This window comes from Neopsephotus bourkii, unplaced genomic scaffold (assembly GCF_033783945.1).
Source record: "Neopsephotus bourkii isolate Nb327-2 ecotype Australia unplaced genomic scaffold, CSIRO-AGI_Nbou_v1 NB_33, whole genome shotgun sequence".
NCBI classification, from domain to species: Eukaryota; Metazoa; Chordata; class Aves; order Psittaciformes; family Psittacidae; genus Neopsephotus; species Neopsephotus bourkii.
Window position 1 is genome coordinate 632,501 of NW_026900550.1, and position 17,386 is coordinate 649,886.

General features: G+C 37.0%; 1 protein-coding gene across 3 annotated transcripts in view; it reads left to right on the plus strand.

Moving 5' to 3' along the window:
* The window catches only part of LOC133207695 (leucine-rich repeat-containing protein 4C), a 105,908-nt gene extending 92,116 nt beyond the window's left edge, over positions 1-13,792 (plus strand). For all 3 annotated transcript variants that reach the window (XM_061344793.1, XM_061344786.1, XM_061344801.1), the window contains exon 2: positions 11,687-13,792. In XM_061344793.1, coding sequence (XP_061200777.1) covers positions 11,729-13,642 — 1,914 coding nt within the window. In that variant the 5' untranslated portion in view covers positions 11,687-11,728 and the 3' untranslated portion in view covers positions 13,643-13,792. The remainder of the gene's footprint in view (positions 1-11,686) is intronic.
* The last annotated feature ends 3,594 nt before the right edge of the window (positions 13,793-17,386 follow it).

Consider the following 17,386-nt stretch of genomic DNA (forward strand, 5'->3'; position numbering starts at 1 on the left):
AGACAGAATAGCATAGCAAACATTGTAACTTTAAACTCACAATATATTTCTTTAAACTTGTCATCTATAGTGTCAACAGCTTGCAGCAGATACTTGGTAATATCTGTATCTGAATATACTCCTGTAGGAGAAAGAATGACAGATGCAGATTAAATGACAGATTTAGGATATTTAATGCATTTTTGGAAGATGTACAAGTACTATGACAAGGATAATAATAAAGGACTCTGTAGAATAAGACAGAACATTTTCAAATATTTATTCAAATTTAGTTTTAAATTGCATGGCATGTTGGTCTTCTAAAACTTGATGATGTACACAAAACTTTAGTATGTACATAAAATCCTCATTCTGGTGTAAATTTGACTTGGGAGTTCTGGGCCCCTCTCCTGCCTCTGCTACTGACACCTTTCATTATAGCATGTCCACTTGGACTATTGTGGACTCCTGTGATTAAGGATCTGCTCCAGTCAGATGCAGACTCTGCCTCTGTGCTCTTAGGGCTAGGCTGGGGCAGTGCTGAGAGGCACATTAGCCTGGGGTCGTCAGCTAGGTAGTGGCTGCTTACATGGCTATCATTTGAAGCAACACACGGTGCATCTAGTCAGCATAGATTGCCAAGGGTCATGGGGACATATGCTAAATTTTGACACAGTTTTAATCCATTATTGCCTCAGTTTCTTCACCCATAAACTAGAATAATATTACCTATCTCCTTTCCAGAGACCTTGAGAGGATGAGTCTATGTTTGACATCTTATTAAGGTGATCAACCATGGATGGATTGTTGCCAAACCTCCCATTGTACACAGAGGGCCCTGGAGCCCCTACATTCATGAAACTCTCAACAACAGAAGCATCAGGTCGAAGTTTGTTGTTCAGATCTGGGAAATTACTTATAAGTAGTTGTTATAATCCCTCTGAGTCATCACAGTTTAACTTTTTTTTTTTCACTAGCTGCCTCCTAATTTGAACTGAAACATTTTCCCACTTGTAGTATTTAATAGTGTACAATGCTGTATGCAAGAGCACCTATTTATTGCCCAGCAGTGGCAGATCTGGTAATAACATGCTTGCTGTTCTGGCTGCATGTGCTGCACTTTGGTAACACCTAGGGTTTAACTGAAATGCACTCTGACCTTGGTTTTGTTCTTGAGGCATAGAATGGACATAATTACTGTGAATCTACTGAGGGATATTATAGCAAAATGTCGTATTATTAATTTTGGCTCCTCACACCCTTTGGAAAAAAAAAATCAATCACAAATCTCAGTAAAAAGCAGTGTGCTGCAGTTTCATAGAAGTCCTAAACCAAGTAATTAAAAAAAAATAAAAATAAAAGCTTTGTGTATTTCTCTGTAACTAATTTTGCTTTCGAAACAGTATTGTAGAATCATAGAACAGTTAGGGTTGGAAAGGATCTTAAGATCAGTCAGTTGCAACTCCCTGTCACTGGCAGGGATGCCTCACCCTAGACCATGTCTCCTAAGGCTCTGTCCAGCCTGGCCTTGAACACTGCCTGGGATGGAGCATTCACCATTTCTTTGAGCCACCTGTGCCAGGGCCTCAACACCATCACAGGAAAGAACTTCCTTATATCTAACCTGAACTTCCCCCATTTAAGTTTAAACCCATTGCCCATTGTACTATTACTACAAATACATATCACAGCATGAAAATTGCATTGCCCCTAGCAGTTTCATATTCCTTCATAATTAAACAAACAGCTTGTAAATTACAGACTACAAAATGCCTGGGTTCTACTCTTACCTTAAGGGTTTCTATAGTTACCAAGGACAAGAAGTTTAACTACCGTTTGCCAGACTTGAGGATATTTGCAGCCTTAACTTTTCATCTCATGTCTCCCTTTCTCTTTGTCTCTTTTTTATTAACAAAATGAAGGAGTAATTTGGATTCGGTTAGCCACTACAAATGCAATGATGCAAAATGGACTCTAGTGCTTCAGTGTGTTATTAGCTGGGTATGTTTCTCCCAGAAGGTGTTTTAGAATAATGCATGCTAGCGTATAGTCACCAGGGTTGTGAAATACCTACCAAACAGTTCTCTAACTCAACACCAAATAATTCAGACTTTAAAAGAGGAGAGCACTTTTCTTGAGAGCATGATGGCATAGAAAAATTAGGCAAATACCAATGTTAATTCGTATCCCAAAAAGCATTAGTATAGATTTTGTGTGGCTGCTTTAATACTGTTCCCTTTCATCCCTAATCTCCTCTGTTTTATGCATTACGGAAAAACTGCACTTGTTAAGGCACAAGCTTGAATTTTTTTACACCACTGAAATGCACAATCCTCTGATTCACTAATCTCAAAATATTCTTAAAATTAATCTTAAAAATAATTTAAGTTACTTCAAATTTTGCCAGAGCATCTATGCCGAAGTATAGAAACTACCACTGATCCTCAGCTGCATTATATATTCATTGAACTGAAATATTTTGGTTTTCTAATTTATATTGGCTACTGAGCTCAGCAAAGCTCAGAGGATGATTTGTATGGGTAACATGAATATTCAGCATTAGCACATTTAGTAGGCACATACATATTGTAATTTAGGAAATTATGTTTTTGGCTTTAAAACTAGACTCCAGTTTTCTCAGATTAGGATGAAACTTTCTTAGGGGCAAGTACATACTCTGCTGTGTTTTTTTGTTGTTCTTGCTCTTCACTCTATTGGCTACATTTGTACATGAATTCTTAGTCTATGTGGTGTTCTGATCTGACATTTCCTACATCTGCTCTTACAGTTTGTGTGTAGGGATAAAATTTCTGGAGGAATTGGGGCAAGCATCTTGGATTCTGTCAGCATTGCATCTTTTAGATGGCACAACATTTTAATATTTAGTGTACTTAACCAGCAGATTTTTTGCCTACTCTTCTGAAATCTTGTAGTATGTTGTTGAAGAGATAATTTTTATAAGCTGATGTTTCCATGTTAAAAAAAAAAATTATAAAAATCTACCAGTCAAAAACTAGCTTTAAGTATCACTGTAGTACTTTTGAATAGGTGTCTTAACTCACTGTTATTCTGCTAAAAGCAAAGATATACCAAAGTGTTTCTAAATAATGACCCCAGTGTGACAGGAGTGAAAATTGTATTGTTTTGGAGAGGTGCTTTTGGACATCGTGTAACTTTTTATTAAGGGTCGGTTTCATACTAATTTTACCGTGGTTCACAGATGCCTTCTGAACAGGGAACTGTGAATTTCCTTTTATAATAAACCAAAAAGGGACTAAGAAAGCTTCCTTTCAATAGCTACAAATATGCTGCAGTTTAATTGTTGCTCACTGAGATATTTCTGACATAAAAGAATGAAATCCTGAAGGTGCTTATTGGACTTCCCCTTATATCGTGGTTGGCAGATGAGATGTAGTGACCTGCTGCTGTAATTTAGAGAATTTCATTATCATGGGTATTGTAAAATTTCTTTTGTAGTTGCCTGGTTCCCCCTGCATAAATATATGTCCAGAAAAATATATAAGACAAAACAAACAATATTCTAGAAACTTTGTTTTATTGACTGAGTTAGTGAAGTGAGAAGAGCAGAATGGGACTTGAATAACCCAAGGGATCAGTGATGAGGCAGAAAACCTTTTACCTTTACATAATTGTTTCAAATTGAACCCAAATCAATACATAACAAAAGTTCCTACTGTAAAAGTTCCTACTGTCTACACGGGGTCTTAGAAAAATGAATCCAAATTAATTTTGAATTAGCTAAACTACATTTACATCCTTTTATAGACACTCCTAACTGAAATTGCAGTGGCCTTGATTCAGTTTAGCTTAAATTAAATTCTAAATAAGGGTGTCCACAAAAAGATTTAATGCACTATAATTAACCCACTTTAAAAGTGACTTCCAATTAAATTTCTAGAATGTTTCTGAGTGGACTAGTACCAAATTGTATTGTGGTGGCTTTTGTAAATGAATTTAAGTTGGTTCATTGATTGTTCCTGTTCATACCAACGTGAGCAGTTTGAACAGGGAGATTAGGACTGGTTTGTCCCCTTCATTCTTTAGGTCATACCCAGGGAAAGGTCAATAGAGAAACCAAGTAATTCCTTTCAATAAGTATAAATATGTCCTTAAGAAATATCCGTTACATATTGACTGATGTTTCCTATGACTTTCCCTAGAAAACTAGCAAATATTATGACTTGTACTAAGAACACATGTAAATGACTCTTAGGAGCAAAAGAATGTTTATAAATAAAGATACATACCAGACTGATTTAGTTTAGAACACTCGGAAATCTCTTAATTTCCACCTAAAACGCAAATATGTGTGCTTGGACCAATGTTCATTAAAATTCTCCTTTTTAAAATGTCTGTTTCATGATCATTTCTGTTACCTGAAGTTAAGGAGAAAACTTTAAACCTTAGGAGAACATGAGAGAGGAAACATGAAATCATGCTGAGAAATGAGGGGTGTGATATACAGCTGTTTTCCGTATAACAAAATTAAAAGAAAGAAGTTAAAGGCAGAGAGGGTCAAACTCATCCTTGACTGAACTCCCCTGAGATCACTGGTGATTCAGGAGGATTGAATGTGTCCAATCACATTTAGATCTTTCAGGTCAGTGTCTTAGTGATTCAGCTGGGTCTTCAAAGGCTTGTAGAAGAGAACCTGGAAGTATCTGTGATACAGTGATATGCACTCTGCCAATTACACTTACATGCTTCTAGGGGCAATAGAAAATCTCAGCTATATCCCAAAGCAAAACAGTGAAACATGCAAAGAGGAGAATAATTTACATTGTAAGTATTTTGATCTATCTGGTCTCATGAGTGACCAGTCTGCATTGCAGGGCTGCCTATCTATCCCACTTTGGTCTTCACTGTATTTAAAGAAGTAAAATAAACCCCAAGTAGATGACAGCTGCTGGATTTTGAAACCTCCCAGGTTTTAGGCATCATTGCAATGGTTCCGTAAATTGTTGTTGAGACTTCTAAAATCCTAAAACATTGAAAAAAGAAACTGACTTTCGAGAACAGAGGAAAAGATACAAAGCTGTATATTGCAGTGATGGGTTTTCACTGTAAGATAGTCCATTTTAAAAAATCCCAACATCTCAGACAGGAGCCAATTTATAAGAGAAATGAAAAATAAGATTAGGAAGAGAAAGACTTGAGATCTATTGTAATCTAGTTTACTGATTTTGCATGATAATTGTTGTAATGCTGTATTAAGAAGATAGTGTGTGTGGCATGTTGATGGCAGACATTCAATGGAGAAAAAGAATGGTGTCATTGTGCTGTATATGGACAGGGAACTGCATGCAAAGTACTTATGATTCTGTTGAACTGGAAGCTCCAGTTCTCAGGGCTTCATCCAGGTGAAAGGAGTTTCAGGACAGAAGAGGCAGGGGAAGGCTGAGCAGGAGGGTATGGGAAACAAATCCCATGCAGTGTATTTCCATCAGCCCAAATCTTCACAGCCAGATGGGGACATGCACCTGAGGCTGCAGGAGCATTTGCAAAGCAGATATTGGTAGAGAATTTTGGACCCCAGTGGAGCTCCCTGCTCACAATTAAGTCTTTGTTCTGGAATAAGGGTATACCCTTCATGTGATTCAGTATTTTGTGGAGCTAAAACTTACTGTATGTTTGTTTCCTGCATACCCTTCATGTGATTCAGTGTTTTGTGGAGCTAAAACTTACTGTATGTTTGTTTCCTGCTATCTACACTGAAATTCCCTTGGCTTTCTCTGCTGGCATTGCTGCTGAAAGGGGATCACTCTTAGGCCCTGAGAGCATTCAGAGTTCCTGAAAAGAGTAAAAAAAGTCATTTCTGCATAAGGTCATCCTGGGATTTAGGCGTATTTTTATTGCTATACTCCATGCTTTGCTCCATGCAGAAACTATTTTCAATTCTGCAGGGCTGATATTACCAGAAGACTTCCCAGCATAATTAGCTGCTTGATGTACCTTGCTCCTCTTCATATGCTTGGAAATTTGCCATTTAATTTGCAACCATAGAGTATCTTCTTTACTAAAAATGCAGACATCTTTGCAGAGGGTTTTTCCTCTCAAAAACCTCTTTAAAAGGGTGCAATGTAAAGAATACACTGTGCTATATAAAGTGGAACAAAGGTGCTGAACGCATCCACGTATTTGTCAACTTGAAAAAAAGTTGTAAGAAGTGGTCTGAATGCTCCTCACCCTGAAATTTTCTGGCACACAGCTGAGGGAGAGTTGTGATGATTTAACAGTGCTTTAGCTGAGATTTAACCATGATGTAGTTGTGATGGTTTAATTTTCCTGTGATAGTTTAATCATCTTATATCTGATAAATTTTTCTATATTTTCAACACAGTGACATCATCACATCTCATTTTTATTGGCAGATGGACAGCACCAAACAAAGTGTGCTAGATCATATTGTATCATAAACTATATATTGGGATAAAGCTGTGGCCTTTGCACTGCAGCACTCCACTGCTGCGACACTTATTCATATACCCACAGACTAGACAGAAAGCTAAGTATGAGGTGCCAACAGCAAGTAAACTGCCAGTGATCTAGTTAAGAGTCACTGGAGTTTAGGAAAACTAAATACCACCTGCCTACTGTTACTGGAAAATCCTTCAGAGATCAGAGTGATTAGATTCACTTTCTACTGGTAAAGAGGGATCAAAACTCATCAGTCCTCAAGCCTAATTACAAAAAATAGAAAAGTAAATTGCAGTTTCTATAACAAAGGAAGACAACTCTGCATACACATTTGGTAAAGTTGCATTTCAATAGCATAACAACTGCATCATTCCAGCTGTCACTCGGGAAAACTGCACTGTGCATGTCTGCAGAGATAGGTCAGCTCTGTTAATCCTTGCTTCATCTTCTGCATTGGATCTTAAGAGTGCAACACTTTGCTCAAAGCAAAATGTGTAATACACTGAGACTAACTAAGATTCACAAAAGCTACAGAGTGGAGAACATGCATGTCAAATGTCAGCCTGAAAAAAGATTTTGTGTGTTCTGTGGGAATAAAAAACAAACCAAATAACTCCACATATGTACATGTAAGTCTCCTTGGCCATGGAGAGAATATACATACTAAAATGGCAGATGATATATGCTTTAGTAATTAGAGCAATGCCATGGACAGACTTAAGGTCATGTTTTAAAATACATGTAATTATTATACCTTTCTGGCGAACTGATGGCAGTAAAAACTGCATTTTAGATCTATACAGCAGAGGGCACTAGTGTTATTGAGTTGACCATAGGGTTGATATTTTGATACTAGAAAATTGAAGGGGGGAAAAATCACTTAGAAGACAAAGAGTTGTCAACAAAGACTAAAGGAGCTGGTGTCTGGTCTGTGCTCCATGTGTGGATTTATAAAGCTAAACCTTTATGTGTCTCTAACAGACAGATATTGAATGACAAATTACTCTAGTACTGAGTTCCAGATAGGTCCTTATGTAAAGCCCATTAAAATATTTCCATGATGTTCTTCGAGGCTTTAAATGAATTTTTCACTGTGTTTTTTTGTGCTGGATATTTTTTTTTCCAGGATATTGGTGGTTTAAAATTACCCTGATGCTAAATAACTGCACCAAGGCTTCCTGAATAGTTGAGCTCTGAGCTGTAGAAAAACACCAGCACAAAAGACCTTTTTAATAAATTCCTCTGCCACTAAGAATCTTACTGTAGTATGTTAGCCTCATGCAAAGCTTGCCAGTTGGAAGGGAGCACTTGCAAGGCATTGCCTAAAATATTTTCTGCTGATCAAGTTGGCTTTTTTTATCAGTTCCCCTGCACTTCAGCAGCACCAAACCGCTTAATGTTAAAGACTATGCTAAATATTGCAGTTTGCTCCCTGTGTTACCAGGAAAGAGAGAGAAATATTTAGTATGTAAATAAATTCTAAGTTAAATCAAATGCTACAAAAGCTGAGATTTGCTCACACTGCCTCCCAGAAAACATTCCAGAGGAATGGCAATATAAAACTTCTGTACTTACACATTAAACAAGATAAAGCTTAAACAGAGAAAAATCAAGCACACTGATACATATGAAAATACATCTAGAACTTCCCATCCACATTTCACAAAATGCTGATCTGGTCTTCAAAATGATACAATCAGAGAAGCTAATAAGTAGTCAGCGACCCAGCTTGTATTCAAAGTATACACCGATTTGAATTTTGCAGAAACTTGAAGTTTGCAGAATTTCCTAAGGGTCTTTGACAGGTCATAGTCCTGAGGCTTATCTGTGATTGACACATACTTGGCACAGGACTGAGGTAAAAGGTAAACAGAAAAGCCACGGGTGATTTTGGCCTTCAGTACAAAGAGCTGGTCTATGTGGCTGATTAATTGCCTGAGTCAATAACCAAACATGGGAAGAATATAGGGAATTTATTAAAAGATTATAAAACAAAAGCACGTCTTTTAAATATCTTTTTGCAGCTGAGACATGGAAACATTTTTTGGGGGATGAACAATTTTTGCCAATCAGTATCATAACTGTCCAATTCGTTATAATGAAGTACTGTATTTGAGTAAAATGGGTTTATCTGCTTGGTTGTATTTTTTAACCCATGGAGCATATGTGTAGTGATAGAAAGGGAATATTTGCTGGATAATGGAGTATCCTTTAAAGTAAAAGGGGCATGATACATTAAGACTTCAAGGCCAGGATGCGTGGGGATTGGAGCAATCTGGTCTAATGGAAGGTGTTCCTGCCCATAGCAGGGGATTGGAACTAGATGAGTTTTAAGGTCCCTCCCAACCCAAACCATTCTTTGATTTTTTTTTAATGGTAAAATAATTGGTTTGGTGTATTTCTCTATCTGATTTATAACATTTTTATGGAACTAATTATTCAGTGCAGGTCCTTAGGGGATAAGTTTTAGAATATTTTTTTTTTTTTAGAAAAAAACAAGAGAACAAAAAGAGAAATCTACTGAATAAAGGAAAACCAGTGACAAACAAAAATGCTAATACAGTTACATGAACTATCACAGAAAATGGTTTATTAGTATTCAGCTGCAAAACTCGTGGATCACAGATCTTAACTCAGGAGCCTTAAACTGATATTAGGCTCACTAATATAATTCTTTAGACTACAATGTGTAGATTCTTCTTCCTGACAGTCTAAGAAAGATAAGAAACAGGTCTTTTTCATCCTTTTTGTGGATAGTTTTGCTACAGTTGGACTTTTGAAGTAAGGGAACTTGAATCTTAGTGATTACTTGGAGAGTGTTTCTCCATATATTGTGTTCAGCATCTCTGAAATGAAAAGTGACATTGTAAGTCTGCAGTAAAAAGGAATTCATGTAAAGCAGCTACCCATACCTAGTCTAGTACATTGTCCTAAACCCATGAAGCCAATGTCAAGAACTGCAGTTGTTGGCAGAGGGAAGAGATAAAGAGGTGGGAGCAGTTAACACTACAGCCACAGGGGTCTTCCCAGAGAGGAAGAACCTGAGTGACTTGCTCAAGGTTGCAAAACACATTAGCTTAATGAATCTTTCATAGCAAGAATGATGCTTTATAAATAGTACTTACAGAGCAGATCAAACAAACAGATAAAGCCCAGACTTTCCAATTCCCATTCAGAGGTTTTTAACCATTATATCGTATTTTTTTTTCAGTAAATTATTAAAAGTGAGATTGGAAAAACTTGCAAGCCTTTATAACAACCATTGCAACCATTATAACAATTTTTTAAAAAATGCAGAAATGAATTCTCAAACCTCTCAAAATTCTCAAGAAAATTGCCTGAATACATAATTAGGGAGAAAAAAAAAAAAAAGAAAAGACTTTCGTTGAAAGGATGCTGTGAGATGCAAGTTAATATATTTCTTCCTGGGTTTGTTTTTGGTTTTGTTTTGTTTTTTTTTAATATGGGGTTTTACACAAAATGAAACTATTTGAAGGCTGGAGTGGAAAACTGTTGCCTTACAGTATTTTGTTTTACTGAAAGTATGTATTATGCATCTAGGTACTTTAGTTTATAAATATGTTTTAAGCTTGCTGTAATTTATAAGACTTCACTTTTGGCTGATTTATAAGAAATTTAATTAATTTCTGCAACAGGCAGATCTTGCACTCAGCACCAGACTGAAAATAAGCTGAGGGCTGGGGGCTTTCAGAACTACCACAAACAAAGCAGTAATGAAATTCTCAAAATGGTAATGATTGTATTGGAAAGACTTTTTTTCCCATTACAGTATGATCTGTAGGTTTTCTTTAGAGTTGCTTATGAAACTGCCAACCCTGAAGCTACAGGGGTAATTTTCAGCGTTTAAATGGCTATTCTTATTTCTGTGTTCAGCACACATTTACTAATGAGTGTTCCTCTGGTGTTGGTGCCAAACAAAAGAACTGAGGACAAAATATCATGAAATAGGATGGTGCTGTTTAACAGTAGGGAAAAGTTACAGAACTGATGGATGGGGCAGAACAGCTGATGTCATCTACCTGGATTTCTGCAAAGCGTTCAACACTAGCCCACACAACATCCCTGTCTCTAAACTGGAGAGACATCAATTTGATGGATGGACCACTCAGTGGATAAAGAATTGACTGGATGGCCACACACAGAAAGTTGTGGTTAACAGCTTGATGTCCACCTGGAGATGGTAAAAAGTGGTGTCCCTCAGGGGTTACTGTTGGGACAGATCCTGTTCAACACCTTTGTCAGCAACGTGGACAATGGGATTGAGGCTTCCAAAGCAAGTTTGCTGATGACCTCATAGCATCCTTCCAGTTTCTGAAAGGTGCCTACAAGGATGCTGGAGAGGGACTCTTCAGGAAGGACTGTAGCAATAAGACAATGGTAATGGGCTCAAACTTTAACAGGGGAAGTTTAGGTTAGATAAGAAGAAGAGTGGTGAGGCACTGGAACAGGTTGCTCAAGTAAGTTGCAAATGCTCCATGCCTGGCAGTGTTCAAGGCAAGGATGAACAGTCTTGGGTGACATGGTGTAGTGTGTGGTGTCCCTGCCCATGGCATGGGGGTTGGAAGTTGATGATTTTAAGATCCTTTCTAGCCCTAACTATTCTATATTCAACACTTAGCATGTTTCTTTTGGGATTTTGTTTAGTCATTTTGTTGGTTTGCTTTTAATTTGACATAGGCAAGATCTTGTCCTGACATTTGTATGACCTGCTACTTTCAGTATTAAAGGTTTTACTTCTAGTTAAACCTCAATGCAGAAATCATGTTTATATAGACAAAGGTTTTCACTTCTATAAAACAGGAGTATCCTGTTGTTCTTCATATTATCTGTTGTCTTATAATGTGTCAAGAAGATTAATGCCTTGAATATTCTGATAATTCCTATATTACCCATTTTTTGCTTTTTGAGGCCTTTGTCACTTCTTTCAATTCTCTCCCGAGTCAGAACATTTTTGTTAGGTATACACTGCAGTTGAACTTGTTATCTGCCATTCAGCCACATGTGTTATACATTGGAATGATCAGGAAAAGCTAGTGTCTGGTGTTTTCTTATCTCATTGCCAATTACAGCTGACATACATAGCTGTACAGGAAACAAAATTTGAGAATTTCTATAGCTATTCTCGCTATGGATTTTCATGGAATTGAGTTGACTGGAAGGTCTTGAGAATGCTTTGTTTAGAGAGCACATTTCACACTTAAATATTTGATACTAATTTAATGTTCTCCTTCTCCCTTCTTTCTTTCAGGCTATTAAAACTTCAGAAAGACCAGTACCAAATAAATTATGAATGTTGAACAAGATGACCTTACATCCACAGCAGATAATGATAGGTCCTAGGTTTAACAGGGCCCTATTTGACCCCCTGCTTGTGGTGCTGTTGGCTCTGCAGCTTCTTGTGGTGGCTGGTCTAGTGAGGGCTCAAACTTGCCCTTCTGTCTGCTCCTGCAGCAACCAGTTCAGTAAAGTGATTTGTGTACGGAAAAATCTGAGAGACGTGCCAGACGGCATCTCCACCAACACCCGGTTGCTCAATCTCCATGAGAACCAGATCCAAATCATTAAAGTTAATAGCTTCAAGCATCTGAGGCACTTAGAAATCCTGCAGCTCAGTAGGAATCACATCAGAACAATTGAAATTGGGGCTTTCAATGGTCTGGCCAATCTCAACACTTTGGAACTCTTTGACAATCGTCTGACCACTATCCCAAACGGGGCTTTTGTATACCTGTCAAAACTAAAGGAACTGTGGCTGAGAAACAACCCCATTGAGAGCATCCCTTCTTATGCTTTTAATAGAATCCCTTCTCTAAGGAGGTTGGATTTGGGGGAATTAAAAAGGCTTTCATACATCTCAGAAGGTGCCTTTGAAGGTTTGTCCAACTTGAGGTATTTGAACCTTGCCATGTGCAATCTTCGAGAGATTCCTAACCTCACCCCACTTGTAAAACTGGATGAGTTAGATCTGTCTGGGAATCACCTTACTGCTATCCGGCCAGGTTCTTTCCAAGGGTTAATGCATCTTCAGAAATTGTGGATGATACAGTCCCAGATTCAAGTGATAGAAAGGAATGCTTTCGATAACCTTCAGTCACTTGTAGAGATCAATCTGGCACACAACAATCTAACACTACTGCCTCATGACCTGTTCACACCACTCCACCTAGAAAGGATTCACTTGCATCACAACCCTTGGAACTGCAACTGTGATATCCTTTGGCTTAGCTGGTGGATTAAAGACAAGGCACCCTCTAATACTGCATGCTGTGCCCGTTGTCACACACCTCCCAGTTTAAAAGGAAGGTACATTGGTGAGCTGGACCTGAATTACTTCACTTGTTATGCTCCAGTCATAGTGGAGCCACCAGCAGACCTCAATGTCACAGAAGGCATGGCTGCAGAGATGAAATGCCGGGCATCAACCTCCCTGACCTCTGTATCTTGGATTACTCCAAATGGATCTGTTATGACGCATGGGGCATACAGAGTTCGGATTGCTGTGCTTAGTGATGGCACATTAAATTTTACAAAGGTAACTGTGCAAGACACGGGTTTGTATACATGCATGGTGAGTAACTCTGTCGGAAATACCACAGCTTCTGCCACACTGAACGTGACTGCCCTGGATAACCCTGGTTACACTTACTTTTCAACAGTCACAGTAGAGACTGTAGAACCTTCTCAGGATGAGGCACAGACCACAGAGCAGGTTGGGCCCACACCAGTTACCAACTGGGAGACTACTAACATGACAACCTCACTCACTCCACAGAGCACAAGATCAACAGAAAAAACGTTCACCATTCCTGTGACAGATGCAAACGGGATCCCAGGAATAGATGAGGTTATGAAGACTACCAAAATCATAATTGGTTGTTTTGTGGCTATCACTCTCATGGCTGCTGTGATGCTGGTAATTTTCTACAAAATGAGAAAACAGCATCACCGGCAGAACCATCATGCTCCAACACGGACTGTAGAGATTATTAATGTGGATGATGAGCTTACAGGTGATACACCCATAGAGAGTCACTTGCCCATGCCGACAATAGAGCATGAGCACCTAAATCACTATAACTCTTATAAATCTCCTTTCAACCACACAACAACAGTTAACACAATAAATTCAATACACAGTTCAGTGCATGAACCGTTATTGATCCGAATGAACTCAAAAGACAATGTACAAGAAACTCAAATCTAAAACATTTATGACATTATGGGGTAGGGGTGGGGATGACAAAAGACGATTTATAAAACAAATGACACAAATGACTGGGCTAATCTACTGTTTCAAAAAAGTGTCTTTACAAAGAAAAAAATTTATTTATTAAAAATTCTATTGTGATCTAAAGCAGACAAAATTATGTTTATTCCTCAGAACCTGTTTTTGCTGCACTTATTTGCCCTTTTTGTTTCTGTTTTTCTTCCCACCCTACCCTGATTTCCATTCACCATATTTTTCATAGGAGATCTCAATTCCCTGAAAGAACTGGTCTAGGAAATTTTGGAGGAATTCTGTTGCTTTGGGGGAATTTTTATGGTAAATACTAGTGGTGAGATTCGGTCTATTTTGTCACTTTTTCTCCTTTTTTTTTTTTTTTCCTCATTGCCTTTTTGAAATTCTTAAAAGAGAATGGAACCATAACACCAACTTTACAAGTGAGAAAAACAAGCAATCAAACCTTATTTTTCCCATGTAATGATTTGCTCTGTATTTACTGAATGCACCATTGTGTGAAAAAATTGAAAAAGTAAAAAAAAGTAACAAACAAAACCTCAAGAAATTAATTGACTTGTGAAAACCTATGAAGCCCATGGTCTTTTAGGCAATTCTAGAACAGAATTTGTAGTTCAAACACTAAACAAACATTATAAATAAAATATTGATTTTTTCTGTACTTGGAAAACTATTTTTTTTGTACATGGAAAAGCTCATTTTTAGTGTGGCTTTTAGCATCACAATTTGTTAAAATTCTTACAATATTCTGCTGTGATGGTCCAAAACACAATCACTTTAAACAGAATAATTAAGTCATTTTGGGTCATTACTTAAGCATATCATAGTTTTCATTTTAGTTTATGTAAGATGCATACTGACAAACAAGGATGATTGAATTTTAATGCAATATTAAGATCCTTCCTTCTAATGGTGTTTTCAATTATCTATATCATATAGCAAGATGTATTTCACGATGCCAGGAAGTTTTGCAAGGACTTGCAGTTGTGGAATTTATTGGACAGAGCTAAAAAGTCTGTTCTGGTTTGGTGTTTTGTTTTTTGTTTGGTTTTTTTTTTTTTTTTTGGTTTTTTTTTGTTTTGGGGTTTTTTTTGTAACTTGTAACTATCAATAAGAAAATTCATCTTTACATTAAAGCTAGTGTTTTCCAGTTCAGTTGTTCTAGGACTCCTGGACATAAATATGAAACACATTTAGCTGTCTATAATACCTCTAATCAGAGCTGTATCCCTATGAAATCAAAATGCTGGTAACAGAATAACTCGCAGGAAGAAGTCTGAAAATTTTGGTTTAAAAAAACCCAAATCAGAGGAGAGTATAGGTTACTGTAATTTCATGACTACTAGACTCCCTGTAGAGTAGCAAGTTTACATTAATTTAAACTCAAATTCTTTTATCAACAGAAAGTTACATCTTTTTCTATTTATATATGTTCACTAGATTTAGCATATTGGTATAGGCACGGTTTATACCTTGCATGCTGAAAGCTAAAAGGACTTTGAGTAAGAAAAAACAGCTTCAGAACACTGTGTTCTTCCAAGTAGAAGTTCTGCCAAATTAAACTACTTGATATATTGGCAATTGAATAGAAGCATTTTAAGACAATGTAGATGGGGAAAAAGAATCATACATGTCATCTCTGTCTTTTCACCTATTTTCTTCCTTTACCACACTTACTGTGAGTTTTCAAAGTCCTGTGCCAGGTAACTAATGTTCTTGCTCCGTATCAAAATCTCTTTAGAGCTTTCTAGTATGCAATAGCATGCAGAATAAAGAACCTACTGAACAGTGAATTTCTATAAATTTAAGAAGGAGCTTCTGCTAGGTTGAGGTGGTAAACATCTCCTGTTGGATGCACAGTTTTCAAGGTTGCAAGTGAATATTGTAGTAAGAAGGCCTGATTCAAAGAGGACACAGTGAAGATAGCTGACGGTGAATCACACCCTGCAAGGAGTCTGATAACACAGAATGAAACACGAATTTCTATAATAATCTCAAAGAAACATTTGCAAGACATTATCCTTTGATGTACTACATGAAAAGTAATATCTGCTCTAAGGGAATTTTAACAGAGGACAAAGATGGACCTGAATGTAAAATGTTTCAGTTGTGATTCCTAGCTTTGCCTATTTCTTCAAAATGCATTGGAGCATTTCATTGGCAATTTCATTTAAGCATTGTGATAGAATGTACAGAAACACTGCAATTACACATTGCTATTTGTACTTTATCCATCTGTCTAATAACGTTGTGTCTATGACCAGTGCTTATCTGAAAATTGGAAAAATTCTTTCCAGGAAACCTAGGGCCACCGATCAACAGGTTTACGTTAAAAAAAATATGGCTATTCTCCCAACAGTATTTGTGAAAGCATTTATGGTCACCATGCTTTTATAAGCAGGTAGTTTTTACTAACTCCTAAAGATTATGCATGGGAGGTCTTTAAGAAAAAAGGTGTAACTATTACTAAGTGGGACAGCGGGTCAGTGACAATCTTTATTCCTTTAAGTACAAAATAATATCAGTGACTTTTATAAACAATATTTGGTTGGGTGAGTATACACATATTGTGTGGAAAGTATTAGTTATTTTCCCAGCATCTTCCCTATCCCTCTTGGAACAACAGAGATTATTTCTGACTCCCTCCTACTTCTATAAAACACTCATTATTTTCATAGATAAATTAAATACCAGAGTCAGAGAATATCACAGTTTATATCATACACTGAGCTCTGAAACAAAGTGAGAGGAGTGCTGTGCTCTCTTGGTTTGATGCTGAAATCACATGCCAATACAGCCTGTTACTACTCCAGAGACTACAATATTAAGAATGAAGCATAAGTTTTCTATATGGCAGAGCACAAGCGTTAGAAAGTTCTCATGAAATTTCTCTTGCAAGGTGACTACATTTAGATTCTGTGTGATGTAAAAATAAAAAAAATAAAAAAAAAACCCACCAAAAAACAAGGGATCTGGGTTATGAGCTATCACTTTTAGTGGGCTCATGAGAAAGGAAGAATTATTGTTCAGTTCATTTGATGGGGTTTGAAGACATTTCTCTTCTGTCCTGTGCAAATACGAAATGCACACACATTTTCTTTCTGGAATTGTCATCAAGTCTCACAAATCTTGCCATATGCAGAAGCAACATGTAAGAAGCATAACGAGTGAGTTCCATTCAATTCACCATGCAAGGCAGACATTTTATTTTACTTTGAAAAGGGCTAAATGTGTGGAAATTATTACAGTAATTGTTTGTTTTGTTTTTTTTTTTTTTTGCTGAAATACTCTAATGTGTCAAAAATAATGTATAATGATTACAAGATTCTCTGTCCCCACTGATGGCATTATAGGTCGATCACAGACTTAGAGAAAAGATAATCAAGTTAATATTGTATTTAGTTTAGCTTCATAATCTTGTAAAAAGATTTCATAACAGCTGCTATAAGCTTTGATATGTCAGACGCAACCATTACTGTAGTCTTTCCAATAAGAAGAATGGAAAATCTTTTCCACCTATTTACCCTTCTCTAAAATTTATATTTCATTTTTTTGTGTAAGGTAAATACACCATTTCTGAAATGTTCACTTGATTTCTAACTCCAGGTAGTGAAGGACCATGAAGTGTCAGGAACTATCTTGCCATTTCATAGCAAAAGAAGTAAATGAAGAAACAATTTCTCCTTATCTTCAAGATATAAAAATAAA